Consider the following 27860-nt stretch of genomic DNA (forward strand, 5'->3'; position numbering starts at 1 on the left):
GCGGGCGGATCATGAGGTCAGGAGATCGAGACCATCCTGGCTAACATGGTGAAACCCCGTCTCTACTAAAAATACAAAAAAAAAAAAAAAATTAGCCAGGCATGGTGGTGGGCGCCTATAGTCCCAGCTACTCGGGAGGCTGAGGCAGGAGAATGACGTGAACCCGGGAGGCTGAGCTTGCAATGAACTGAGATTGCACCACTGCACTCCAGCCTGGGCAACAGAGTGAGACTCCGTGTGAAAAAAAAAAAAACAAACAAAAACCAAAAACACTCACAGATGTAAAGCTACTCTGTTTGAATGCATGTGGCTCCTTGGGAATGGCAGATGCCTTGCATGTGACAGTGGTTGGTTTGTAGGTAGGTTTGTTCAACATTGCTGTCCTCTGAGGCAGCAGAATCCAAGAGGCCTAGCCTGCCTGTCAGGAGGAGCTCGCATATATCGTGTGCCAGATGAGAACTGAAGAAGAAGCATGAGTTTTACGAGAGCAGGGTGTGTCAGCAGAGGAGCAGGTGGGAGAGAAGGGCAGGAGAGAGGGAGGGCATGGTGTAAATGCAAGATCCGGCAGTCCACATGGCCAATGTGGAGCTTTATCAGAAAGGCTTTGGTGAGCCAGGAAGGAAGAAATGATAGAATAAGACTTGTGTGCTGTGAGGCTTTTCTAGGAAGCAGCTGGGGAGGGACTGGTGGAGGCAAGAGGCAAGGAAGCCACTCAGGCAGCTTCTGAATAATAATTGGGCAAAATGGTGTGGGCTGACCAAGTTGGTGGCAGTGAGGAGAATGAGAAGGGAAGAGATTCAAAAGCAGGTAGAATGATTAGATAATGGAAATTGATTTTGGAGGAAGGAGGAGAGGAAAGAGGGGGGTCCTAGAATGAACTGTCAGGTTTCTGGCTTGGGCAACAAGGTAGGTACAGGTACCATTTCCTTAGGAAGGAAAGACAGGGTGGGGCATGGGGTTGAGGAGCCTGCTTCAACTGGGGTCCCACTGGAGAAGTAAGCCTGAAAGCCCCAAGGCTTCACAGTCTGGAATGAATGAGCGTCTCTCCCCTGCATCTGGAATGGTACTAGTTATGTACCTAGTTCTCCTTGAAGAACTGAAAAAATAGGGCCTCAAGTCTTTTTCTGCATTCTGTGGTTCAGCTGAAGAAGCCCAGTTGAGAAAGGCTTAGAAAATCTAGGTTTACAATGGAACAGAATAGAGAACTCAGAAATAAGACCACACACCTACAACCATCTGATCTTTGACAAACTTGACAAAAGCAAGCAATGGGGAAAGGATTCTCTATTTAATAAACGGTGCTGGGAGAACTGGCTAGCCATATGCAGAAAATTGAAACTGGACCCCTTCCTTACACCATATACAAAAATTAACTCAAGATGGAATAAAGACTTAAATGTAAAACCCAAAACTATAAAAACCCTAGAAGAAAATCTAGGCAATACCATTCAAGACATAGACACAGACAAAGATTTCATGACAAAAATGCCAAAAGCAATTGCAACAGAAGCACAGACTGACAAATGGGATCTAATTAAACTAAAGTGTTTCTGCACAGCAAAAGAAACTGTCTTCAGAACGAACAGACAACCTACAGAATGGGAGAAAATTTTTGCAATCTATCCATCTGACAAAGGTCTAATATCCAGAATCTACAAGGAACTTAAACAAATTTACAAGAAGAAAACAACTACATTAAAAAGTAGGCAAAGGACATGAACAGACACTGCTTAAAAGAAGACACACATGCAGCCAATAAACATATGAAAAAAAGCTCAAACTCACAGATCATTAGAGAAATGCAAATCAAAGCCACAATGAGATACCATCTCACACCAGTCAGGATGGCTATTATTAAAAAGTCAAACAATAGATGCTGGTGAGGTTGTGGAGAAAAAGGAACACTTTTACACTGTTGGTGGGAATGTAAATTAGTTCAACCATTGTGGAAGACAGTGTGGCGATTCCTCAAAGACCTAGAGGCAAAAATACCATTTGGCCCAGCAATCCCATTACTGGGTATATACTCAAAGGAATATAAATTATTCTATTATAAAGATACATGCATGCGTATGTCCACTGCAGCACTATTCACAATAGCAAGGACATGGAATCATCCTAAATGCCCATTGATGATAGAATGGATAAAGAAAATGTGGTACCTATATACCATGGAATACTATGCAGTCATAAAAAGGAACAAGATCATGTCCTTTACAGACACATGGATAGAGCTGGAAGCCATTATCCTCAGCAAACTAACGCAGGAACAGAAAACCAAATACGGTATGTTCTCACTTATAAGTAGGAGCTGAATGATGACAACACATGACACGTGGTGGGGACAACACACTCGGGCCTGTCAGGGTGGGGTAGAGGGAGAGAGAGCATCAGGAAGAACAGCTAATGGATGCTGGGCTTAATACATAGGTGATGGGACGATCTGTGTAGCAAACCACCATGGCACACATCTACCTATGTAACAAACCGGCACATCCTGCACATGTACCCCTGAACTTAAAAGTTGAAGAAAAAAAAATCTAGGTCTACTTATGCTAAGGCCATGGAAGTGGAGGAAACTGTCCTGAGAAAGCGTATAAAATTGAATCCATATAAATGAGAACATCATAGGATGAGGAGCCAGAGAAAGAATCCAGAGATGCTGCAGAAAAACCTGAAGACAGTGATACTTAAGCTCGCGTGGAAACCAAGGAGAAGAGCATTTCAGGGAGCGGGGGAGCTATTTCCCAAAGTGCCACTGGTGATGCTCAGAAGTAACTCTTGGAGTACATATGGGCAAACACTTTTAATAGTTACGTAGTTATATTTATTGCAAGTAATACAGCATTTATATAGTAATATAAATAATAACCATAGCTAATAGTTACTTTTTGTTCTTTCTTTCCTTTTCTTCTTTTTTTGTTTTTTTTTTTTGAGACAGAGTCTCGTTCTGTCGCCCAGGCTGGAGTGCAGTGGCACAGTCTCGGGTCACTGCAACCTCCACCTCCCGGGTTCACGCCATTCTCCTGCCTCAGCCTCCCGAGTAGCTGGGACTACAGGCACCCGCCACCAGGCCCGGCTAATTTTTTGTATTTTTAGTAGAGACAGGGTTTCACCGTGTTAGCCAGGATGGTCTCGATCTCCTGACCTCGTGATCCACCTGCCTTGGCCTCTCAAAGTGCTGGGATTACAGGTGTGAGCCACCGCGCCCGGACTCCCTCTTTTTTTTTTTTTTTTGGCAGGATCTCACACTGTCCCCCAGGCTGGAGTGAACTGGCATAATCTCAGTTCACTGCAGCCTCAACTTCCCCAGCTCAAGCGATCCTCCCACCTCAGCCTCCTGAGTAGCTAGGAATAAACATGCATGCCACCAGACCTGACTAATTTTTAATTTTCTGTGGAGATGGGGGTCTCACAATGTTGCTGAGGCTGGTCTCAAATTCCTGGGCTCAAGTGATCCTCCTACCTCAGCCTCCCAAAGTGTTGGGATTACAGGCATGAGTCACCGCACCCAGCCTAGTTACTATTTTTTCTAGACAGTTACTCGGTACCAGGCATTGTTTTAAGTGCTTTGTATGTATTAATATTCTTATTCTTTCCTTTAATATGAATTCAAGTAAAAATGAATCAATTTAAAGAAAATATCAAATAAATAATAGGACAAGTGGACTCAGTTATCACAAACATTGTGAAGGTACTACATAAATGACTGACCCTTGGGCGACAGTGCCCTGGCTGGATAGTTTACATTGAGAAGTAATGAGAGAGCAAGAGGAATCCGGCCAGGCGTGGTGGCTCACGCCTGTAATCCCAGCACTTTGGGAGGCCGAGGCAGGTGGATCACCTGAGGTCAGAAATTCGAGACCAGCCTGGCCAACATGGCGAAACCCTGTCTCTACTAAAAATACAAAACATTAGCTGGGCGTGGTGGCAGGTGCCTGTAATCGCAGCTACCTAGGAGGCTGAGGCAGGAGAATCGCTTGAACCTGGGAGGCAGAAGCTGCAGTGAGCTGAGATCGCACCATTGCACTCCAGCCTGGGCAACAAGAACGAAACTCCACCTTAAAAAAAAAAAAAAGAAAGAGGAATCCATGGTACTGACCTACACCGAGTAGTCTGCACATGTACTGAGAATACGGAACAAAAGGAAACATCTGAAACGTAGTTTTCCCTGCCTAGTGGGGAGGTCAGATCATATCGTTTCAATTCTGGGCCATTATCCAAGGACACACAACAACAAAGCACAAATATTTATTAACTAGTAACTGTCAAAAATGTACTTGTTATCGGTAGGCTTTAGATTCTTTAATAATGTCCTAAAAGATTCACTGCATTCTTTGAATCTGGCCAAACTCCTCAACATGATTGCCATAGTTAAGTATATTAGAAACGTGCTAAATTACTTCCTTGATTGCATTTTGAACATTTCAGCAGCTGAGTACACTGTAAATACCCCGGCAGGAATTTTTATTTCTCATCCTTATTTCTTTGGGATCCCCTGAGAAATACAGGAATGTTGTTTATTGCTGAAATACATCTTGCTTAATGTCTTTCATGTCTGTCCCTGGTGTCTAACTAGGAAAGATGGTGATGAAAACTCTCCTAGGCAGAGGAAGGAATAAAACAGGGAAACTGAAAGGAAGAGAAGGAAAAGGAAATGTAGTGGGGAGGGATGGAAAGACGGGGACACACATCTTCTAAAATACACCAGGACATATTGGTCACGAGACCCCTTCAGGCCTGTGGAGGCAGTGTCGTGACACATCAATGAGGGTGGGGACGCCAGGCACCCAGGGGCCCTGAGGCATCTACCTCATGCCCCACTAGCGCTCCCCAGGAGCGTTTGTCCCAGAGGCGGAGGCTAAGGCCATGTGCCATTCCAGCCCCTTGGACCTCCTGGCTCAGTTTGCCATCTTCACAGCGTGACTGGGTCCCATCTCAGTCTGGGCGTCATAACTACGGTTCTCTTAGGCCTGCTGGGATCAACCCCAAGATTTCCACAGATCTGCTTACTGTCTGCATTCAAGGGAGAGAATGTGTTCCCAGGTTCCACCCTGTGGTCGGTACAAATGAGGCCAAGTTCAAAGCAACGGCTTCAACTCCACTGGCTCTTATCGTCACTGGCACCACCCAGCGTGCTCACCTGGAAAATCGACCTGCGATCTGCTCTTGTCAGCATCATCTTCTCATGTCTCTCCTTTTAGCTAGAAGATTCTGTGATTCTGTGAGATCGATGAGGAGGCTTGTGGAATCTGTAGTACAGGAGCTTTTTGTTTTGTTTTACATTTTCCTTAACGGAAAATTTTAAACATATAGGAAAGAACAGGGAAGAGCGTAACGAACCCTCACATACTCATCACAGATAATTTAACAATTATCTGCTCAAGGCCAATTTACACTTCATCTATGCCTCCATGTACTCTATGCCTCCGGATTATTTTGAAGGAAATGCTTAAATAATTTAGAATATACCTCAAAAAATAAACTCTCTTTAAAAACATTGAGTACAAGAGTTTTTAAAAGTGGATTTCTTACATTGGGAGGCTGAGGTGGGCAGATCACTTGAGGTCAGGAATTCGAGACCAGCCTGGCAAACACAGTGAAACCCTGTCTCTACTAAAAATACAAAAATTAGCCAGGTTTGGTGGCGGGCACCTGTAGTCCCAGCTACTCGACAGGCTGACGCAGGAGACTCGCTTGAACTCGGGAGGCGGAGGTTGCAGTGAGCCGAGATTGCACCATTGCACTCCAGCCTGGGCAACAAGAGCAAAACTCCAACAAAAAAAAAAAAAAGAAGGAAACATTTTTCAGAAGCTGTTTCTTAGAAATTATTTTTTAACTGCTCTATATACAGAACAGTAAATTTCTACATTAAAAGTTTTGAGAATTAAATGTAGTCTCCAAAAGCCATAAATAATCATTTAAAGAGCAGAAAAACATTAATTAGCAGCATGTACATGATGGTCAATATAAAATCACCGTGACACCGTCCCAAATGGGACCTCAAGCCTGCCCAGTGAGGCAAATCTAAGTCAGAAAACCAGAGTGAACTCTGCTGGAACAACTATTTCACCCAGAGGATTGGCTCAGAGGCACAGAATAGGGGTGTGGAATTCTCATAACGTCCTAACATCGCAAACTACAACGACAAACATTACCTCCAGGAATGTGACACGAAAAAACTATTCAGAAACCAGACATGCTGCTGATTAAGTTAAAAAACTAAGCTAAGAAAACAGAAAGTATACATTAAATTTTTTTATTGTTTAAAAATCTGGGTTGAACAGTCAAGCTGCATATACATAAGTGAACCCAAACAACAACAACAACAACAACTTTTAAAATATAACCCAGACCCTTACAAATTGTTAACAGACTACTGGACTATCAACTAGAGGGCTGGACTGGATGAACAAAAAAAAATCCCTTCCAACGCTGACAGTCTAGGACAGAAAATAGGAGTGACACCCACTTTCCCACTCATGTGCCCCCACATGCACAGGGATGTATGCACAGGTGCGACCATCTGGGGGAAGAAAGAAAAAGTTGGAGACGGTACAATAACATCTTCACGTTACTGACCACTTCCTACATCGTTCAGAATGATGTTTCCAGTGTTAAGAAATTATGGGTATCCTCTATATTAAAACAAAATTACAGAACAGTGAAAACGTTAGAACAGTTTTGTTGCTATTATTTAGAAAATACAGCCCCATAGAAAATATTAAATTTTTAAATAAAAGCATTGCACTTCTTATCTAAGTAGTTAAATTGAACAGACTTTTGTTACTCACAGCTAAGCAAGAGGACCCTGGGACAGGTTATACTTGGAATCTACCCAGAAGAGATTGTCTCCATCTCTTTGGGAAGATGTTTTGCTCTGTTTCAGAATGAAAAACTAAGGAAACGCAAAGCAGTCCATTGCCCATTCTATTGCTAAATTTAAAGCAAACATGCTGGTGTCATTGAAAATTTAGTTTAGAGTTTAAATTGGCAAAAGCTTGGGGCACAGATAAAACCATTCTATTGCCAGGAAGAAACTGAGCATCAGAGCTGACGATACTCTACACTCCTGTGTGTTTTCAAGGCCTTCCAGTGCAAGCAAATGAAAAAACAAAACAACCCAGCATTAGTTCTAACACTGACATTGTAGACTCCAGAAATAATTCGGATTTTTAAAACTGCATTCATTCCCTTGATATCTGAATTTAAATGGCGTTCCATAAAACTTCAAGTACAGCTAAGGAAAGCACCTCACTGCCCCAGGCCATCTTTCTGCTGTTGAAATTGAACTTTTCTTGCATTTGTATTCTGAAACAAGTTTTTTGTTTGTTTATTCCTGATTGCTTTTTGAAACACAGACTTATATTCTGCAATTTTCTGACTTTGTACCCGTTTTTAGTTCTGCGTTTGAGCATGGAGAAGCACATGGGCTTCAGTCTATAAGCTCTAGTCTAGGTTATTACACCCCCAACGCAGGGGACTCCTTGGCTTTTCTCACTTGGAAGCAATGGACTCTTTCAGGATAGTGTTTTAAATGATGATGGGGAAAATCAAGAGCAATTTATATTTTATTTGTAAAGACATACCTGAATTTTCTAATAATTATCATGCATTATTTCAGTAATAAAAATGAAGAAACATGATGCTGTGGTATGGCATTTATTACACCTTATTGTATTAATTTAGCCTATTCATATGAGGACTTCAGGTGCTTTTAGATATGTAGCTTCTAGCCTTCCTCTAGTGGATAATGTCCTGGTATTTAATAGCCCAGAGCCCACTGAAATTAGGATACTAAGCAAACATTGTTTTATTTAAATCAAGCCTCGTAGGTTGCTGTACAACTTATTATCTTTGTAAGACTATTACATAGCTCATATATTTCCTGGATGGTTATCATAACTAAAAAATTATGTATCTTAACATATAAAATATGTATAAAATTCCAAAGTCACAACTTTTCCCCCTCACAATTCTCTATTGTTTCCTGGCATTTGGTGCTATAGAGCAGAAGTCTGAAGCCAGATGTTCTTTGGTTTTCTTACAGGCAATTTGTTACTTTTTTTTCTGTTTTTTTGAGATGGAGTCTCACTCTGTTGCCCAGGCTGGAGTGCAGTGGTGCGATCTCGGCTCACTGAAACCTCCGCCTCCTGGGTTCAAGCGATTCTCCCGCCTCAGCCTCCCGAGTAGCTGGAATTACAGGCATGTGCTACCATGCCCAGCTAATATTTGTATTTTTAGTAGAGACGGGGTTCACCATGTTGGCCAGGCTGGTCTTGAACTCCTGACCTCAGATGATCTGCCTGCCTCGGCATCCCAAAGTGCTTGGATTATAGGCGTGAGCCACCACGCCTGGCCCATTGACTTTTTTATATGCCTCATTTTATTTTTTTCTCTATACTCATCCTTAAACGTGGTCCTTTCTTCCCAGACCCTGTTCACGTGAATGTTTGTTGAATCCCTTTTTCAGTTAAATCCCAGGTCAATGGTAAGGTGATGAACATATTTCCAAGTCCAATTTCTAGTTTACTTTTCTATTGAAGCAGCATCCTTTTCCTTCCTATTGCCTGATTTTGTGGGTCTCTGAACCCAACATCATACATAAAAAATCATAATATTTGCGTGTTCTGCTACTCAGGTATTTATTGTTTCTACCTTCACCTAAAGGGCTTTATTCTTGGGATGCCACCATAGGTCTAATAGTCCTTCTCTGCTTTCTGCTCCTGTTTTAGCTCTAAGATTTATGTGGGATTGAATGAAGAGGAAGTGGGTTGGGGAGAAAGAAGAGAGGGTGGATATGAACTTTTTCTCTTCCCGGTGTAATAAGCATCAGCTAGTATTTCTCTGGCTCAGGAGCTCTGACTCCGAGTAAGGTGACAGGCATGATTGGGGAAGAGGACAAGTACTAAATAGCTTTCATGTTTTTAATTTCACAGGGCCTGTTTCATGAAGTAAGCCAGGAATTGAGCTACTTGGAAACTTTTGCCCCAAGCTACCTCCATATGACTCATAAATTACATCAATTCCTTCTAGATTCTAGAATTGAGATTTGGCCTTCTTCTGGGTTTTTCTGGGAAGGTACAAGAAGCTCACTAGGGTCTTCTGTGAGCCGGATGTCATTTTGCCAGATGCAGCTCTATTAATTTAAAAAAATCGAAATCTTCTCAGCTGTGATATGGAGGAGAGAGTTCTGGACTAACTCTCTAGTCCTGAATCTATTACTTATTGTTTGGCTGATCTTGGATGCTCCAGCCTTAAATTTCCTTATTGATAAAATGGGGGAATTTGACTAGATGATCTCAGAGTTTCATATAACCTATTGCTTTATAAGTCTCAAAAGAGAAAATAAATATGCCCCGATAAAGGAAAAAAGAACAGAAAACGAGTAAATAAGTATATTTTTCCACTTTGGGAGGCCGAGGCAGGTGGATTACTGAGGTCGGAGTTCGAGACCAGCCTGGCCAACATGATGAAACCCCATCTCCACTAAAAATACAAAAATTAGCCGAGCATGATGGCACATGCTTGTAATCCCAGCTACTTGGGAGACTGAGGCAGGAGGATGGCTTGAACCCAGGAGGCAGAGATTGCACCACTGCACTCCAGCCTGGGCAACAGAGTGAGACTCCTGAGTCTCAAAAAAAAAAAAAGGTATATTTTTCTATGACAGTGCTATAGCCTACAGATTATAAAAATCCTCTGACCAAAATTAAATGGCAAAAGTAAAAAACCTGAGCAGGTAATTGTTGCGTAAGTTAGGAACTCCTTTACTTTTTAAGCAGTGAGTCCAATGTCAAAACAGGTGCAGCTTGTAAACTAACTTTTATTAGAATAAATTCACATGACCATCTGCCCTTTAAGGTAGATGACAGGTAATATAAATTACTTATTGGATAAAGACAGAAGGTTCCCAGTAGGCAGAAAATACTGGGGAACTGCCAGGCTTTCCAGGAACGATTAAGTTCCCAAGTGAGCTATCATTTAGTAAGAGAATACATGGAGGGGTGACACAGTATGGCTTGAGAGATGAAATATTTGCCAAACAAACCGAAACTGTGTTTAACTTTCTTAAAGTTAATGGACTTCCATGGCCTCCAGGAGGCAGTTTTGTCTCATGGACTGAGCACTAGATTTGGAGTCAGAAAACCTGCATTCTCCAACTTACAAACTTAAATTCTCCAACTTATCGGTGAGATTTTCAGAATTTTAACTCCTCTGAGCCTAGATTCTCAATAAGTAAAATGGAAATAATTAGACATACCTTGTAGAGCGGTTGTAAAGATTACATGAGAATGTATGGCAGCTGTGAGAAAGCACGTAACACAGTCTTAGTCAAATCTGAGCCTTCTAGAAATTTTTATTTGAAAAAATCAGTAGATGTAACAATAACCACAGTTAAATGAAAGTTAATCAAATCAGTTCTATTGACCACCAAGTATCTAGGAGCCCATTCTCACCTCAATGGGGGGAGGGAGAGTTATCTAATTGCTATTAATAGTAATGGAACTAAAATATATCTACATATTATCCAGTGATTTTTTTGGTCTTATTATGTATTTCCTGAAATAATTAACTTCCATATAAGTTGTTTTAGCTAAATAATAAAGCACTTTAATTGAGCGCAACAATCAGATTCTGGTCAACCACTGAACATGGAGAACTTCTGCAGATTTTCTGGACTGTAATGAACAAGAAATATTCAAAATCATAATAATAATGGGTAAACTTTGCCTGAAGCGTGGACAGCCTTCCTCAAATAAGTCTTGGGAAATTCTGTTATGTCAGAATACACATATCAGACGGAGGAACTTCCAGAGATGTTCATTTAGTTATCATACCCCCATGGCCTCCTCTTCTCTTAGAACGGGAGGGCAGCGGTAGGTCACCACGAATCCCTTCCTCCTCCTGTTTTAATAAGGGTGATTCATTTATATGGGAAAATGCAACAAAGATTTTTACTGAGGAACACTGCCTACACGATGGAATGTTTTTCTTTTAACACAGAGTATTAAAAATTCACTCCAAAAACAAAAGCATTCAAAAATATATACAAGTTTGAAACTTTTAATACATACTTCTGTTCAGAGCTGTTACCAGCTTTTAACTATGTATGGGCCTTATCTGAGACTACATTGGAGATCATGCAGAGAAAATGAGGTAACTCTTCTTTGAGGTCTTCACTGTTTGTATTCATTGATGCTTAAAGGTAACCGTCTACTAGCTCAAAAGTTTTTAGCAATCTACATCTCATAAAAGCAACAAGGTGATGGATGTTTGATAAGGATAATATTTAGCATTCTGTTACTTTATTTAAGTGGTAATGGTGTGGACTGTGTTAGCCTAAACTGAGAAAAATGATCAATATTCTGCTGCTTCGAGATAGCAAAATAATTTTAGAAGTTGTGGAACTTGAAAATTAAAGAAAAGTCTTATTCCTAAAGAAGGCATCCCAATATAGTGAGAAGCACTAAATTAGGAGATTCACTATCTTCAGGAATTAGGAATTTTGTGTCCTAGCTCTGCCACTTCCTAATTAATATGAACTTGAGGAATTGCAGAAGTGTAACACGGTTCACCGTGAAGACGATCCATCCCACTGATAGCACTTTATAGCTAAGCAAAGTGATATCGGCATTTGCCCAAGTGAGGAGTGAAGTAGCTCTGAGTCCAGTTATCTTTCAAGTACAGCAAGATGCTTCCGTTTCTACAAGAGTATTACTTTGTCCAGATTCTCCTAATGACTATGTCTATGAAAATGCTGAGTGTGGCATATAATGTTTGATGCTTTTAATAAGCTTGAATTAAAATAAAAATCAAAGTAACGAAATTTCACATTTCTTCAAACACCATTTATCAGCCAGGGCAAATTAATGTAGCATCAAATCCAAGGAAAGCTGGAAAATGCCACATGACCAAGGAGACCCTTCTTTCACAGCTTTGGTTAGGTACTTCCATAAAATTCCTTTTTGCAAACACACTAAACAATGGAAAAACCTTCTCATAAAGCCCCATAAGGCTTTTCTGTTCTTCCTTCACTTGTTTTTGCTTATATCTGAGGTATCAGAGCTTGGTTGTGCTGGAGGTAGAATTCATGGGCGAAAATGTGTTAACTTGACCAGATTATCATGTTTGGTTTCTTCTTCAAGTTTAACAGTTTAAGGGAGACAGAATCTCCATAATGGAAGAAATAAGTGGTATAATGCAAATTAGTTAAATAATATTAATTATTACCAAAAGTTATAACTAAGCTGGCTAACATTTATTGCGTGCTTATGATGTGCCTGGTACCGCACTAAACTATATTCAATTGAATCACACCCTTTAAGGTGACATCCTAGCTTCTGTCTCAGAGTAAGCTTCCAACAGGGAGTCTGCTTAGATTCCGGGGGCCAGCGGTGGGGGGGATAGACAGAAAGTAGGGCTCCCTTTAGAGCAGATATGAAAGGTGCTGTGGACAACAGCTCACCCGAAGGACACTCTATGGGTCCTCTCATAACACCTGCAGTACCACCAGCCTTGACACAGAGCCCAGGGGCAACTTGTGAATTCTTGATGTTTATTTCTACTTGGGAGCATAAAAAACCCAAAGGTAAGTGGAGAAAACGCTCTTTACCTCCCCACTTCTTTCTCTGGGGATTCTCCTTTCTCTTGCATTAGGCCAAGAGCAGAAAATCCTGCAGTCCCCAGAAGGTAAGGTTTAGAGCTGACTGGAAGCCAGAACAACTGCCTTAGAACACCAACGAGGACTGCTACTCTGGCCCCCTTAAGACCTCGGAGGACGGCTTTGGCCAAACACATGGACAGGTGCTTCGCCATTTTCTTTATTTTTTATTTTTTTTGAGATGGAGTCTAGCTTTGTTGCCCAGGCTGGAGTGCAGTGGCGTGGTCTCGGCTCACTGCAACCTCCGCCTCCCAGGTTCAAGCAATTCTCCTGCTTCAGACTCTCAAGTAGCTGGGATTACAGGCACCTGCCACCACGCCCGGCTAATTTTTGTATTTTTAGTAGAGATGGGGTTTCACCACGTTGGTCCTGATCTTGAACTCCTGACCTCAAGTGATCTGCCCACCTTGGCCTCCCAAAGTGCTGGGATTATAGGCGTGAGCCACGCGCCAGGCCGCTTTGCCATTTTAGCAGGCTTATCAGGCTTAACCACATATTGTGCGTGTGTGTGTGTGTGTCTGTGTAAACATTTATATATATGTGTGTGTGTGTGTATACACAGACACACACACATATACATAAATGCATAATAAAGTACCTAGTACAATGGGTGGCACACGCTGGCACTTCATGACTGTGTTTTCTTCCTCACTCTTGTTCCCCAAGGTGGCATGTCACAAACAGCTTTTAGGCTGCTCAGACACAGTTCTTTCATTCCATCAGATGCCACTGAAGATTCGCCCTCCTGATTATTAATTACAATAATTCACTTCAGAACCCAGGGATTTTATGGAACATCAACTAGGTGATAGGCAACACATTTGAGGCAGAGATGACTATTTAGCTGATGAAAAGCCACTATCAACAGAAAGATTACAACCTCTGGAGTAGTTATTGCTACCTTTGAAAAGGTCAAAATCTGAAAAGATCCCAGTGATTCCTAATGGCAATTTCTACTTGAATCTATTCAAATAAAAATGGAAGTTTTAATTAATTAGGCTGCAGGCTTTGCCCAATAGTTCACATAGGTTGTATTTCAGTTTAAGTGCAGAACCAACAAAACAAAATATCCTTTGGGTGTTTAGCAAACTAAAGGAAATTGTACCTAATGTTTTGTGTACTTCTTTTAAATCAAAACCCTAAGATCACTACAGGAAACCACACCAGAACGTTATGTGATATCAAGTCATACACTGATGATTAAATATTATCTGTTATTTATATACAGATGGAGAAATGCCGAAACTAATCTCTATTCAGGAAAGGTCAACTAGTAAACAAACTTATAAATGCACAGTGACTAAAAAGGGAATAACATTAAATCTTAAGGCAGCATTGGTTGAGTCTTCTCTGGTAAAGGAAGTATTACATATTTCAATGACTAGTGTATGATTTTTTAAGAAAGCAATTAATTAAAATAAATACTAATGTTTTTAAAAAGAAAGAGGACTGATTTTAAGACTTCTACAAAATGAATTTGTATTAGTTTTAATTTGGGATTAGAAAGCATATTAGGAGCATAATGGAATAAAGTTACACGAGATTTTCCTCAAATACAAAGTCAAGGTCCCTAGAAATTATTGTTACTCTTAATGAGCACTCTTTGAGCTCCTTTTTCACTTGTTGTTGCACTCAGAGTAGTTATTAGAAAATTCTGCTGATTTTTAAATAATGGGGTCAGGTTGCATTTTACCTGAGTGAAATGGTTTCAAACTGCATTACCTACCATTATGCGCTAATTTTATAACTACATCCTTAATGCTGAGTTTGCTTACCTGGTGGGGTGCCTAAATCATCGTGTCCCAAGTATTGGTGCCATCCTAAAATGATGACATCTAATTGTGGCTAAAAGTCATACATTGACAAAAATATTCCAAAGCTCTTTAATAAAGAAAGTTTGGGGATCTGTGTTTTTTGCAGCTTGTTTGGTTAGCTTTTCTTGGCTAAGACTAAAAATTACCTTTAGTTGTTTTATAGATCCAGTGGTATATGCTGACAGAATAATGGGATGACACGAAGAACAGACAGAAACCTCAAAAAATGTTCCAATCAAAGGAGCTCTCACATGGTGCTGAGAAATAAAACATAGGCACTTCTGCTTCAGGAGGTTTTCACATTTTGATCACAGATTGGCTTTTCCAAGCCATTTTCCTTCACTACTAGAAATTCCCTCACGGTACAAACTGTCTAGTTCACTAGAAGCCTTGTTCTCACAGACACCCTTCTGGTGCGTGAATCTTTTATCATAAAATTCTCTCCATTGACAGCCAAGATGGGGTTCCTCCCGCTGCTGGGAGCCGTGGGAGCAGCCCGAGTCCTTGTCAGATGACCGAGTGTCGCTTGAGGATACTCCCCGACACAAGGCTGCCTGCCCTCCAGAACCACCTTATCCACCAACAAAAAACAAAGGCGCATCAAGCGCAATCTGTCTTCTGGAAATAGGGAACGTGTCTGCCTCTCTCTAGTTTCTAATTGTGAGTTTAATTCAACAAAGTGTACAGTCTTCCTAACGTTCTAAAGCTACTGCGCTACTGGGATTTTTTTTTAAATGACTACTTAACAGTTTCCTTTTTTGTTTGTTTGTTTGTTTTGAGAAAACCTGTGCTAGAAAGGCACTAGAGAAAATGAATTTCCTCACTCTTGTATGTAACAATTACACATTGTGTTAGATTCTAAAAGCTAACAAAGTTGACGCACATTTGGATAAACCATCTGAATGATTTAGACTCATCTAGTTTCATTTTAAAAAGCAAACCCCAAGTCAAAGGGAGGGCAGGCCACACCAGGGGAGAGCCGCCAGACCGGGAGGTCACACCTGGTCAGCCTCTGCCTCCAAGGAGCTCCAACTGCTCCAACCCTGGCCGGCCCGAGCAGGTGACAGGGCAGTGGCCGGGCCCCAGTGGGGGCTCACTGGCAGCAGCTGTGGGAGCCAAGCCTCCGGGAGACCTGAGTGAACGAGACAAAGGTGAAGTTCTCACAGTTTTCCAGCTTGACCTTCTTGGCTAAGTTTGGGACAATTCCCCGAAGAGAGCGCAGCCCCATCCTCTGCTCCTCATACCACACGCTGCCCATGTCTGTGGCCTCCTTCCTGGCAGTCAGGTAGAAGGGGGACTTGGCCTCCATTTGGGTGGGCGGCCGGTGGATGTACATGTACTTGTAGAGGAGGCAGTAAGGGCACTGTTTGTGTCCCCGGGAATGCTCATGGTAGATCTTCCCGTGACACACTCTGGTGGAGCCGCTCCGACTCTCCCGCTTGACGCTGTCCGTCCGGGCAAAGTAGGGCTGGTTTTGGGGGTCTTTGAGCAGCTCGATGTCACCGTACATCAGATCCGCATGCTCCTGCAGCGTCCGCATGTTCAGGTACTGGCTGTTGTACTTGACCACAGTGGACAGGAGAGTGATAGGGCTGTCATCCCCCAGACACCCTGCCTGCCACATCTCCTCCTCGTCAGAAAGGGAGAAGTAGACGATGTTGCGAGAACGCGCGCCCGACATGCCTGCCTTACTCAGCACCCACAGCTTCTCCTTGAGTTTCTTGGTGGAGGAGCTGAAGGTGCTGCTGGTGATGGAAAAGCCGACACCTGCATTCTTCAGGATGCGGTCCAGGCCTCGGCGAATAGCATGGAGCGAGGTGGCCAGGAAGTCCGAGCCGTCGCTCTTCTTGACGGTGACATAAAAGTTCTCGAGCAGCTCGTTCAACTTCACTGCAGGGATCTCAAATGAGACAAACACGGAGGTTACACACTTGACACTCACACAGCCAGACCCCTCCTTCCTTCTAATCCTCACCAGGGGCTGTGTTGAGAACATTCTGTGACCCCTTAGCAGGACATAACGGAAAGAACAGTGAATTTCAAACTGGAAGATCTAGGTTCCATACTTGGCTCCACCTAATCTCTTTAAACCTCAGTATTTCTTTTTTCTTTTTCTTTTCTTTCTGTCTTTTTTTTTTTTTTTTTGAGTCAGAGTCTTGCTCTGTCGCCCAGGCTGGAGTGCAGTGGCGTGATCTCGGCTCACTGCAAGCTCCGCCTCCCGGGTTCACGCCATTCTCCTGCCTCAGCCTTCCGAGTAGCTGGGACTATAGGCTCCCGCCACCACGCCCGGCTAATTTTTTGTATTTTTTGTAGAGATGGGGTTTCACAGTGTTAGCCAGGATGGTCTCGATCTAATTTTTTGTATTTTTTGTAGAGATGGGGTTTCACAGTGTTAGCCAGGATGGTCTCGATCTCCTGACCTCGTGATCTGCCCACCTTGGCCTCCCAAAGTGCTGGGATTACAGGCGTCAGCCACCACGCCTGGTCTAAACCTCAGTATTTCAATCTGCAAAACAGAACTCATAATCAATACCCTCTCCAAGGCTGTAATGCTTAAAGCAGAGGACCGTGAAAGGGTGTGTAAATAGTAGTGAACACCCCCCCCATACACATATATACATGTGTGTCTGCAAATACATCTATATATACACACTTATTATTATTGGTTGTTTGTAACTTTCACTATTCCTCTTGGAAGGCCCTTGGTTTTCTTTGTTTGCAAATCATTTGCTTCCCTCTCCTTTAATAAAATTCAACCAAACTCTCTGAAAAATTCCTGAATTAAACAAACTCTGAATAACTTCATCATTGATTTCCTTGATATCTGCACAGAACATTTGGTTACTAGACATAGTGCTGTAGGGAAAGACATCTGATATGTCCATTTTGCACAGCAAGTTAATGCTCCTTGATTTTTCCGTTGAATTTATCTGAATAGGTCCTGAAATAGCTGTGGTTTAATGAGCCACAGGTTTTCAATATTAGTTGTTTGTTTAAAAGATATGAAAAAGCTGGGCATGGTGGCTCACGCCTGTAATCCCAACACTTAGAGAGGCCAAGGTGGGCAGATCACCTGAAGTCAGGAGTTCAAGACCAGCCTGGCCAACATGGTGAAACCCCCATCTCTACTAAAAGTATAAAATTAGCTGGGCATGGTTGTGTGTGCCTGTAGTCCCAGCTACTTGGGAGACTGAGGCAGGAGAATTGCTTAAATCGGGAAGGTGGAGGTCACAGTGAGCCGAGATTGCGCCACTGCACTCCAGCCTGGGTGACAAGAGTGAAACTCTGTCTCAAAAAAAAAAAAAAAAAGGAAGAAAAAGAAAAAGTTAATGACTGTCTTGACAGAATGAGCTCCTTATTTAGAGAGAGGTGGAAGAGAAGGAAGAGCTTGGTTATTAAGAAAGCTTTATTTTCAAGATGGAACTATGAAGGGCAAACCAGCCCTTGCTCATGGTCTATTCAAGCTGAATACATATTCTAGGACAATTAGAAAGTCCCAATAAAATTTTTTTTTTATCAAGTAGACACTGGACAGGTAACATTCATTCTTCTAATAGCCCTTAATTAAGGCAAAAATAAAAGCTGAACTATAGATTAAAAATTAACCGAACTGAAAACATTATATATCAAAATGTATGAGATATTGCTAAATATACATAATAAATATACATCATAGTTTTGAATGACATTGTTAGAAAACTTTATTGAGAATAAGCAAACTGATTATTCAACTCAAAAAGCTAGAAAAAGTAAACTAAACTCAAAATCGTAGAGTGGGGTTGGGCATGGTGGCTCATGCCTGTAATCTCAGCACTTTGGGAGGCTGAGGCAGGAGGATCACTTGAGGTCAGTTTAAGACCAGCCTGGCCAACATGGCGAAACCCCTTCTCTACTAAAAAAAATACAAAAATTAGCCGGGCATAGTGGTGTGCACCTGTAGTCCAGTCCCAGCTACTTGGGAGGCTGAGGCAGGAGAATCGCTTGAGGCAGAGATTGGAGTGAGCTGAGATCATGCCACTGCACTCCAGCCTGGGCAACAGAGCAAGACTCTATCTCAAAAAAAAAAAAGGGAGAGCGAATCAATAAAAATAAAAAATTAATGGACTAGAAAAGAAATAAATTGGGATAGATAAAAATGTAATCTTTGAAAAGACCTATAAAGTTGACAAAATTCTAGCAGGTCTGACTTTATAAAGAGAGTGAGAAAGGAGGAAAGGAAGTGTGTATACACCTAAATCATATTAGGAATAAGAAAGACTATATAGAAAATGAAGAGAGTAAAGAATATGAAAGAACATCACATACTTTATACATATTAATATGAAAATCTAGATAACCTGAACAATTGTCTAGCAAAATATAATTACTAAAATGGGTTCAATAAAAGGTAAAGGATCTCAATAGCCCCAAAGAGTGTGAAATGATTGTCAAAGATGTATATTGTTCCTAAAGGGATGCCTTTATGGAATCAATTCAGCTTTTCTTTTTCATTTAAATAGTTTCAGAGCATAGAAAAAGACAGAAAGGCTCTTCATTTTTTTCTAGCCCAAATCTGACCAATATTACCTTAAAACCCAAAGTATATAAATATAAACTCCCCGAAGTAAAATACAAGCAATTTTCATTTTGCATGTTATTAGGTTAAATAGAATGTATGCACATTAGTACCACCCACAGCGAGGGCATGGCTCTGAGACACACAGATTCCAGTTCATATGGTACCTCTCAAAACAACGACTGCCTGTGTAACCAGCTATCCCAGCCTTGAAATGCTTTTTTTTTTTTTTTGAGACAGAGTCTCACTCTGTTGCTCAGGCTGGAGTGCAGAGGCATGATCTCAGCTCACTGCAGCCTCAACTCCTGGGTTCAAGTGATTCTCCTGCCTCAGCCTCCCGAGTAGCTGAGACTACAGGTGTGTGCCACCACACCTGGCTAATTTTTGTATTTTTTAGTAGAAACGGGGTTTCACCATGTTGGCCAGGTTGGTCTCAAACTCTTGACCTCAAGCGATCCGCCCGCCTAGGCCTCCCAAAGTGCTGGGATTATAGGCTTGAGCCACTGGACCCAGCTAAAATGCATTGTAAAGTTTTGTTTTTCTTTTCCTCTTAGCCTCAGAATGTAGCCTTGAAATGTACCTTAAAACCCTTTGTTTCCCTCCTTTCCCACCAGACACTCCCTTACACCATGCACATTTATTTAATTATGTACTTATTCAACTTACACCAGGCACACTTATCTAACTATGTGCTTTCTTAGAAGTTCCAGGGCTAATGTGGAGAGAAACCAGGCCTGGAGATCCAGTTTCCAAATTCCAGAGATTACCTCAAGGCCGTTTGTCAACAACCCAGCTATTACTGAGATGAGGCCACCATGCTCCAGGTGGACCACGACTCAAGATAGCCACTGAAACAAGACACAGAGACCCTGTGCCCAGCAACACTCCCGCATGCCTCCCATTCCAAGTTCCCTTTTTAAGCTCCTCTCTCCAGCCAAAGTTGAAAATGGTTTCTTTAAGGCACTAGCCTTGGCTATTTACCCACTGCTAGCTCTGGAAGAAAGTCACTTTCCTTTCACTGCATCTCACCTTTGTTACTGGCTTTGCAAGTGGTGAGCAGCGGCACCTGTGTTTGGTTATGCCTGTATTATCAAGTTAAATTTAGGATTGCAGTACAGCGATGCTGCATCAAAACAAGGGGGGATTATTGTAGAATGTAAAAATGATTCAATCTCTTTTTTTGTTTTATAGAGGAGTGCCATGAGTTTTTGTTGGATGAATGGATTAATGACAATACAGTCAATGCATTATGGGAAGACACAGAGAGGCATCGAACCTATCCTGTGGGCATCATGGGAAGTGTTTGACTCCTGAAGTGAACACAAAATGACTCCATCTTCATAAATATTTTAATATAATTGACATTCACACATTAAAGCAAAAATATGAACTTATACATACTTGAAAAGTATTTGAAAAAATGTGACATCCATTACAAATTTTTAAAAATTCAAATTCAAACTTAGATAGGAAGAAAAAGATCCTCTTACTACGATGAAGTGTAATTTACAGGCAAGAGCTAGAAAAACTGTACCCACAATGAAAACATTCGAATCTTTCTTATAAAGTCAGGAACAGGAAGAGCTTACTGAATATCACTGTTATTATATAATACTGTTCTGGAGGTTCTCACCAACCAGATAAGACAAGAAAAAGAATTTATATATACACACACATCCATATGCATGTATATGGGAAAGGAAAAAGACAAAATATAATTGCTTTCTGATAATCTGGTTGTTGGTCTAGGAAACCCCAAGAGATTCAGCTGAAAAGCTATCAGCGTAGGTTAGTTGTATGCAAACTATAAGAAAAACAGCTTTCTTATATACCAGCGATAACCAGTTAAAATAACTTGCCAGTAACCATTGCACTAAAACAAAGCTGGCTTTGGATTTTTTTTTTTTTTTGGATTTTTATGTTGTCACTTGCAACTCCCTACTTGCAGGTGGTAAGCTCTCTTTATAGTAGTCGAGACTCCTTTGGTTCCAAGAGACAAACCAAACTTGAAGCTGAGGCAGAGAGGGATATCAGAAGGAGCGGACTCCAAGGCCATCAGGATTCTCATCTTTCGCCTCTGCTTCTTTGTGCGGAGTGCTTTTTTCACATAGCTGCAAGCACAGCCACCTAGCACTCCCCCAAATTTACATCTTAAAGCTTCAGGCTTAGCAAGAGACCAACTCTCATTTTCAGGAGAAAAACACCAAAAAGAAGGATTCTGATTGCCCTAATTCAAACAACTTGCCAAAAGGTAGTCCATTCTATCCAATCTCCTAATGTGATGGTTTCTGCAATAACCATGTGGATTACAAGAGAGGAACGGTTCCTGAATAAGGGGTGCTGAGTAGAAAATCTTATTTTTTATGTTAGTGCTTTCAACAAAAACCAAAAAGCCAAACTTTGATAGTTTCCTGTGCCCTTGAGATAAATTCCAAACTGTTTACTTTGTGTGCAAGTCTTCACAATCTGCTTCTGACAGTATAAGAAGACAGCTACGATTCCCCTCCCTGTACACACACCCTTTGGCAATGAGACTTTGCTGCTTCTCCGATCAAGTAGAATCCATTTTCCCACCCCTTGAATCTGGGCCAGCCACGTGACTTATTTTAACCAGAAGTGACAATGCGTGAATTCCAAGCCTTCAAGGAATGTGTGAATTCCCAGGCTTCAAGGGGTTCTGCTTTTGCTGCTTTTGTCTTTTTTAAGACAGAGTCTCACTCTGTCGCCCAGGCTGGAGTGCAGTGGCATGATCATGGCTCACTGCAGCATCCACCTCCCGGGTTCAAGCGATTCTCTTGCCTCAACCTCCTGAGTAGCTGGGATTACAGATGCATACCACCATGCCCAGCTAATTGTTATATTTTTAGTAGAGACGGGGTTTCACCATGTTGGCCAGGCTGGTCTTAACTCCTGACCTCAAGTGATCCGCCCGCCTTGGCCTCCCAAAGTGTTGGAATTACAGGTGTGACCGCACGTGGCCTGCTTCTGTCTTGTAGGTTCTCACTGGCTTAGTGCATGGTGTTGCCATGTGAGGAGGCCCAGTTAGACTGTGGGAATATGGGGACAAGTTGTTTCCCATCTAACATCCAAATGACTGCACCCATATGAGTACCCCAAGTGAGACTAATAGGGGAGGTACTCAGCTGAGCTCAGTACAAAATGCTAACTCACTCATCAAATCATGAACAAATAAAATGGCTGTTGCTTTAGGTCCCTATATTTTTGAGTGGTTTGTTATGGAGCCGTAGATGACCAGTACACACCCTATTTCTGTAACCTGACCTTTCGGTTCCCTTTGTACTCTATTTTCCAGCTTCATCGAACTTCTTGCCATAACTAGAAACCATAAGACCTTTTCATGCTACTTCCTCTGCCAAGAATGCTTTTTTCTACTAACCTTCTCTATTTGGAAAATCTCTATTCATTCTTCCAGAATTAGCTCAAATTTTACTTTCTACATCACCTAAGCAAAGTTATTCTCTCATATGGGATCCCATGGCACTTAATTTAAATTTTTATTATGGTCCTTTCCATGTTGTACATTCTCTTACCTAGTTTATGTCTACCTCTTGAAGTGGACTGAAAGCTCCCTGAAGACAAGAACTACATTTCATTTATGACTGGGTCTTTAACACATACCAGAAGTCCCGAAATACATGATTGGCACTATGTAACCATGGGTTAGGTGGGGCACAGTGGCTCATGCCTGTAATCCCAGGACTTTGGGAGACTAAGGTGGGGGGATTGCTTGAGTTGAGTTTGAGACCAGCCTGGGCAACATGGTGAAACCTCATCTCTCCAAAAATTACAAAAATTAGCCAGGCATGGTGGTGTACATCTGTAGTCCCAGCTACTCTCAGAAGGCTGAGGAGGGTGGATCACTTGAACCCCGGAGGTAGAGGTTGCAGTAAGCCAAGATCACACCACTGCACTCCTGCCTGGGTGACAGAGTAAGACCGTCTCAAAAGACAAAAACAAAAACAAAAAAAAAATGGGTTAAACCAATGAATTAACCTAGTGCCAGGCGAACCAAGCTGACTTAAGATACAGAACGTTTTTCTTAATTTCCACAGAACATTACAAGTTTCAAAGTAAAATCACAGCCAAAGCAATTCCTCGAGAAATGTCAAGTCACAACACTTATATTGTTTGCACACAAGAAACAGTTCATTCTGGCCCGTGTTGTTTGCCTCCTTAGTTTTCTCTGACTCAGTTTTAGTTAGTGATTATTCCCCCAGGTTACTAAGGTTTCAATCAATTATAAAGACATCGCAAGAAACCATTTTCCTTTAGTAACCATTCTGAATTGATTCACCATGTCAAGACTCACTATGGATGATAAAATTGGCTTCCTTGATGTAAAAATGACCAAAGAGAAGTCAAAGACTGGTCATGGGGCTGATGACACCAAGTGGGAAAGAATAAAATAAAAACTGGGCTGGGCACAGTGGCTCACTCCTGTAATCCCAGCACTTTGCGAGGCCAAGGCAGGTGGATCACTTGAGTCCAGGAGTTTGAAATCAGCCTGGGTAACATAGTGAGACCTTGTCTCTAAAAAAATTTAGAAATTAGCCAGGCATGGTGTTGCACGCCTGTAGTCTCAGCTACTCAGGAGGCTGAGGTGGGAGAATCACTTGAGCATATTTTTTATTTCTTTTTGTTTCACATTCATTGATTTTAGACCTTCTTTGATAAGCATTTAAAGCTAAAAATTTTTTCTCTAGACATTATTTTAGCTACAACTCACAAATTCTGGTTAAGTGGTGATTTAATTTTCATTCAGTTCAAGACATTTTATAACTTCCTTTGTGATTTCTTCTTGGTCCTTTGGTTATTAGTAATATGCTAACTTCCAAGTATTGGGTATATTCTAGTTAGCTATCTGTAATTAATTTATAATTTAATTTGGCCAGGCACAGTGGCTCACACCTGTAATCCCAGCACTTTGGGAAGCCGAGGCAGGAGGATCACCTGAGGTCGGGAGTTCGAGACCAACCTGGCCAACATGGCGAAACCCTGTCTTTACTAAAAATACAAAAAATTAGCCAGGTATGGTGGCAGGCACCTGTAATCCCAGCTACTTGGGAGGCTGAGGCATGAGAATCATTTGAACCTGGGAAGCACAGGTTGCAGTGAGCTGAGATTGTGCCACTGCACTCCAGCCTGGGGGATAGAGTGAGACTCTGTGTCCGAAAAAAAAAAAAAAAAAAAAAAAAAAAAAAATATATATATATATATATATATAGAATTATAAAAAATATATATATAGAATTAAATATATATAATTTAATTCTATTGTGGACAGAGAACATATTCTATATGATTTTAACCCTTTTAATTAAATTAATTGAGATTTGTTTTATGACCCACCATACTGGTCTAGTTTGGTGAATATTCCATGGCATTTGGAAAGAATTTGTATTCTGCACTTGGTTGGAGTGCTACATACATGTCAATTAGGTTAAGTCAGTTTGACAGCGTTAAGTCCTTATCCCTACTGATTTTCAGTCTACTTGTTCTATAAATTACCAAGGGAGAAGTACTGAAATCTCCAATTGTGGATTTGCAATTTTTCCTTTAAGTTTTATCATCTTTTGCTTCATGTGCTTTTATGCTCTGTCTTTAAGTGTATACACATGATCTTCATGTCTTCTTTATGAATTGATGTTTTTATCATTATGAAATTTCCTTCTTCCTGTTAAAATTCCTTCTGTGGAATTCTACCTTGTGTGATATTAACAGCTACTTCAGGTTTCTTATGATTAATGCTTGCATAGTATATCTTTCTCCCATCACTTTACTTTTAACATTTCTCAGTCTTTATATTTAAAGTCAGATGTGAATAGCACATAGTGGTCCTTGCTTTTTTAAAAAATCCAGTCCGAAAGTATCTCTCTTTTCATTGGTAGATATAATTATCAAGATAGCTGGGTTTACAGCTACCATATCTTGCCATTTGTTTTTCATTTGTTCCATTGGTTCTTTGTTCCTTTTTTCCTCTTCTTTTCCATTTAATTTTTTTTTTTTACAGTTCCACTTATTTCCACATTAGGATTATCCACTCTATCTCTTTGTTTTATATTTAGTCGTGCTCTAAGATTTGCAATATCTATCTTTAACTTATCACAGTCTACCTTCAAATACTATACCACTCCGCAAATATTGTTGGAACTTTACAACACTACCCTTTCATTCATCCACTTATCCTTTTTGCTATTGCTGTATGCATTTTTTCCTCCATATATAAAATATAAACCTTGCAATATATTGTTATGAGAAAAACAAATTTTATATGCCATTTCAAGTACTTTGCATTCCTTTGTGAGATCCTTGTTTCTGTATGGTATAATTTTGCTTCTGCCTGAAGAGCTTCTTTTAATATATATTGTTGTGTAGGTCTTTTAGTGATGAATTCTCTCAGCTTTGGTTCATCTGAAAGGTCTTTATTTCACCTTTATTTTTATTTCCTCTGAATATAAAATTCTATGTTGACAGTTTTTCCTTCAGCTTTTTAAAGATGTTATTCTATTGTCTCCTGGTTTGCACAGTTTCTAATGAGAGGTTTTTTTCTTTTTTTCTGTATAAATTTAATATTTTTACTATTCCATTTTATCTTGTTATAGTTTTCATTTAAAAAGTCAGTGATCTTTGAAAGAAAATTTAAAATTTTAAAAACTTACATATTTACCCATGTAGCTATTATTTCCAGTAATCTTCATTCCTTTGTTTAGATCCATATTTCCATGTGGTATCATTTTCCTTCTGGCTGAAGGACTTCCTTTAACATTTTTCTAAGTGTGAATCTGCTGATGATAAATTCCTTCATTTTTGAATGCCTGAAAAGTCTTTATTTGATCTTCATTTTTGAAAGCTGTTTTCACAGAGGATAGTGAAAGTATTTTTCTGTCAATAATTTAAAGAAATTGCCCCTTGCCTTTTCATTTTCATTGTTTCTAATGAGAAATCTGTTGTCAACCCTATCTTTGTTCCTCTGTATATAATATGTCTTTTTTATCTGGCTGCTTTTTTCTTTTTATCATTGGTTTTAAGTAATTTGGTTACTTCTTCCTCCTCCTTTTCTCTTTTTCAGGGATGCCAATTACATGTACATTAGGCTCCTTGAAATTTTCCCACATGTCAGTAATGTTCTGATTATTTTTTAAAATTCTCAGGTGGGGTATGGTGGCTCATGTCTGTAATCCCAGCACTTTGGGAGGCCAAGGCAGGAGAATAGCTTGAGCCCAGGAGTTTGAGATTAGTCTGGGCAACACAGAGAGACATCGTCTGTACAAAAAAAAAAAAAAAAAATTAGCCCGGTGTGGTGGCTTATGCCTGTGGTCCCAGCTACTCAGGAGGCTGAGGTGGAAGGACCACTTGAGCCCAGGAGATTGAGGCTGCAGTGAACTATGACTGGACTGCACTTCAGCCTGGGTGACAGGGCAAGGTTCTGTCTCAAAATAAAAAAAAAATTCTCTTTTCTTTCGGTGTTTCATTTTACATAGTTACTATTGCTATACATTCAAGTTCACATATTTTCTTCTCTAAGTAAAATATGTGTAAGCATTTATTTTTCATCACACATTGTAGTTTTATATCTGTAAGTTCATTTTTGGTCCTTTTCATATTTTCCATGTCTCTACTTAAATTTTTGAACTTATCAAATATAGTTACAATAACTGTTTTAATGTCCTTGTCTTCTAGTTAGATAATCTAGTTAGTTCTGGCCTGGTTTTGATGGAGTCATCCTTTAAGGGATGTATTTTCTTGCTTTGTTGCATGTCTGATAATTTTTGTTTAGATGCTAGACATTGTGAATTTTATCTCTTGTGTTCTAGATATTTTTACATTACTATACATATTCTGAAACTTTGTTCTGGGACATGATTAAGTTACTTGAAAATGCTTTGATCCTTTTGGATCCTTGTGAGATCCTCATTTTGGATCAAAGCATTTTCAAGATTTCTTGGATGGGATTAGAGCAGTGCTCTGTCTAGGGCTAATTATTCCCCATACCTGATGCAAGTCCTTTCTGAGTACCCCATGAATACTGAGGTTTTTCCAGTTTGGCTGGTGGGAACAGGTACAGTTTCCAATTCTGTGTGAGTGCCAAGTACTGTTCCCTCTAATCTCTTCAGGCAGTTCTTTGTCAGCCTCAGATAGCTTCCTCACACACATATGTTGATCAGTATTCAGCTGAGTATTTGAGGGAGATTATCTTCAGAGCTCTTAGGTTATGTTGCTGTGCAGCTCTCTAGTTTTGAGTGCTCTGTCATGACAACTTTAGCCATGTTGGTCTCTCTGGACTCTCAGCTCCATTTCCTTAACTCAGCAAGTCCTCTGGGCTCTGATTGGATTCTCCCTCCCTGTACCACAAACCTACTATTAATTCTCTCAAGGCAGTAAGCTGGAGCAGTCACAGGTATTACCTTGTTTGCTGTCTCTCGGAGGTCACTGTCCTTAGCCTATTATATAATGCCTTGAAAAACATTGTTTTATGTCTTTCATCTGTTTTATGGTTGTTCAAGAATAAGGGTAAATCTGGCTCTCCAAACTGGCTGAAGTGAAAGACTTAACTGATTTTTCTCCCATGTATGAGTCACATGCTCCCATGTCTAGTAATATTTGATTGGATACTAGAAATTGTGAAATTTACAATACTGGATTCTGAATTTTGTCGGTTTTTTCTCAATAAACGATGAAATTTCTTTCTAGTGAACTTGTATCCTCAGCCTTTCTAAACTGTGATCTCTGCCTCCCCTCAAATTAGTGAGATTGCCAAACTCTGAGCAGATTCCCCTCCCTTCATTGCAGTTCAGAAATTGCCTCC

The 27860-nt window shown here is 40.6% G+C and overlaps 1 protein-coding gene across 4 annotated transcripts in view; it reads right to left on the reverse strand.

Annotated features, from left to right (window-relative positions):
- KIAA1958 (KIAA1958 ortholog) overlaps positions 1 to 27860 on the reverse strand; it is a 209893-nt gene that overhangs the window by 24447 nt on the left and 157586 nt on the right. For 2 of the 4 annotated variants that reach the window (XM_034928855.4, XM_055117243.2), the window contains one exon: positions 10341 to 16378. The exons of 1 other annotated variant lie outside the window; for it this stretch is intronic. In XM_034928855.4, the coding sequence (XP_034784746.1) occupies positions 15572 to 16378 (807 nt within the window). In that variant the 3' untranslated portion in view covers positions 10341 to 15571. Of the gene's footprint in view, positions 1 to 10340; positions 16379 to 19564; positions 26318 to 27860 lie in introns of those variants that run through there. One more of the 4 variants, XM_034928856.3, reaches the window with a different exon arrangement.

The sequence above is a fragment of the Pan paniscus genome, chromosome 11 (genome assembly GCF_029289425.2).
Source record: "Pan paniscus chromosome 11, NHGRI_mPanPan1-v2.0_pri, whole genome shotgun sequence".
In the NCBI taxonomy this organism is placed as follows: domain Eukaryota; kingdom Metazoa; phylum Chordata; class Mammalia; order Primates; family Hominidae; genus Pan; species Pan paniscus.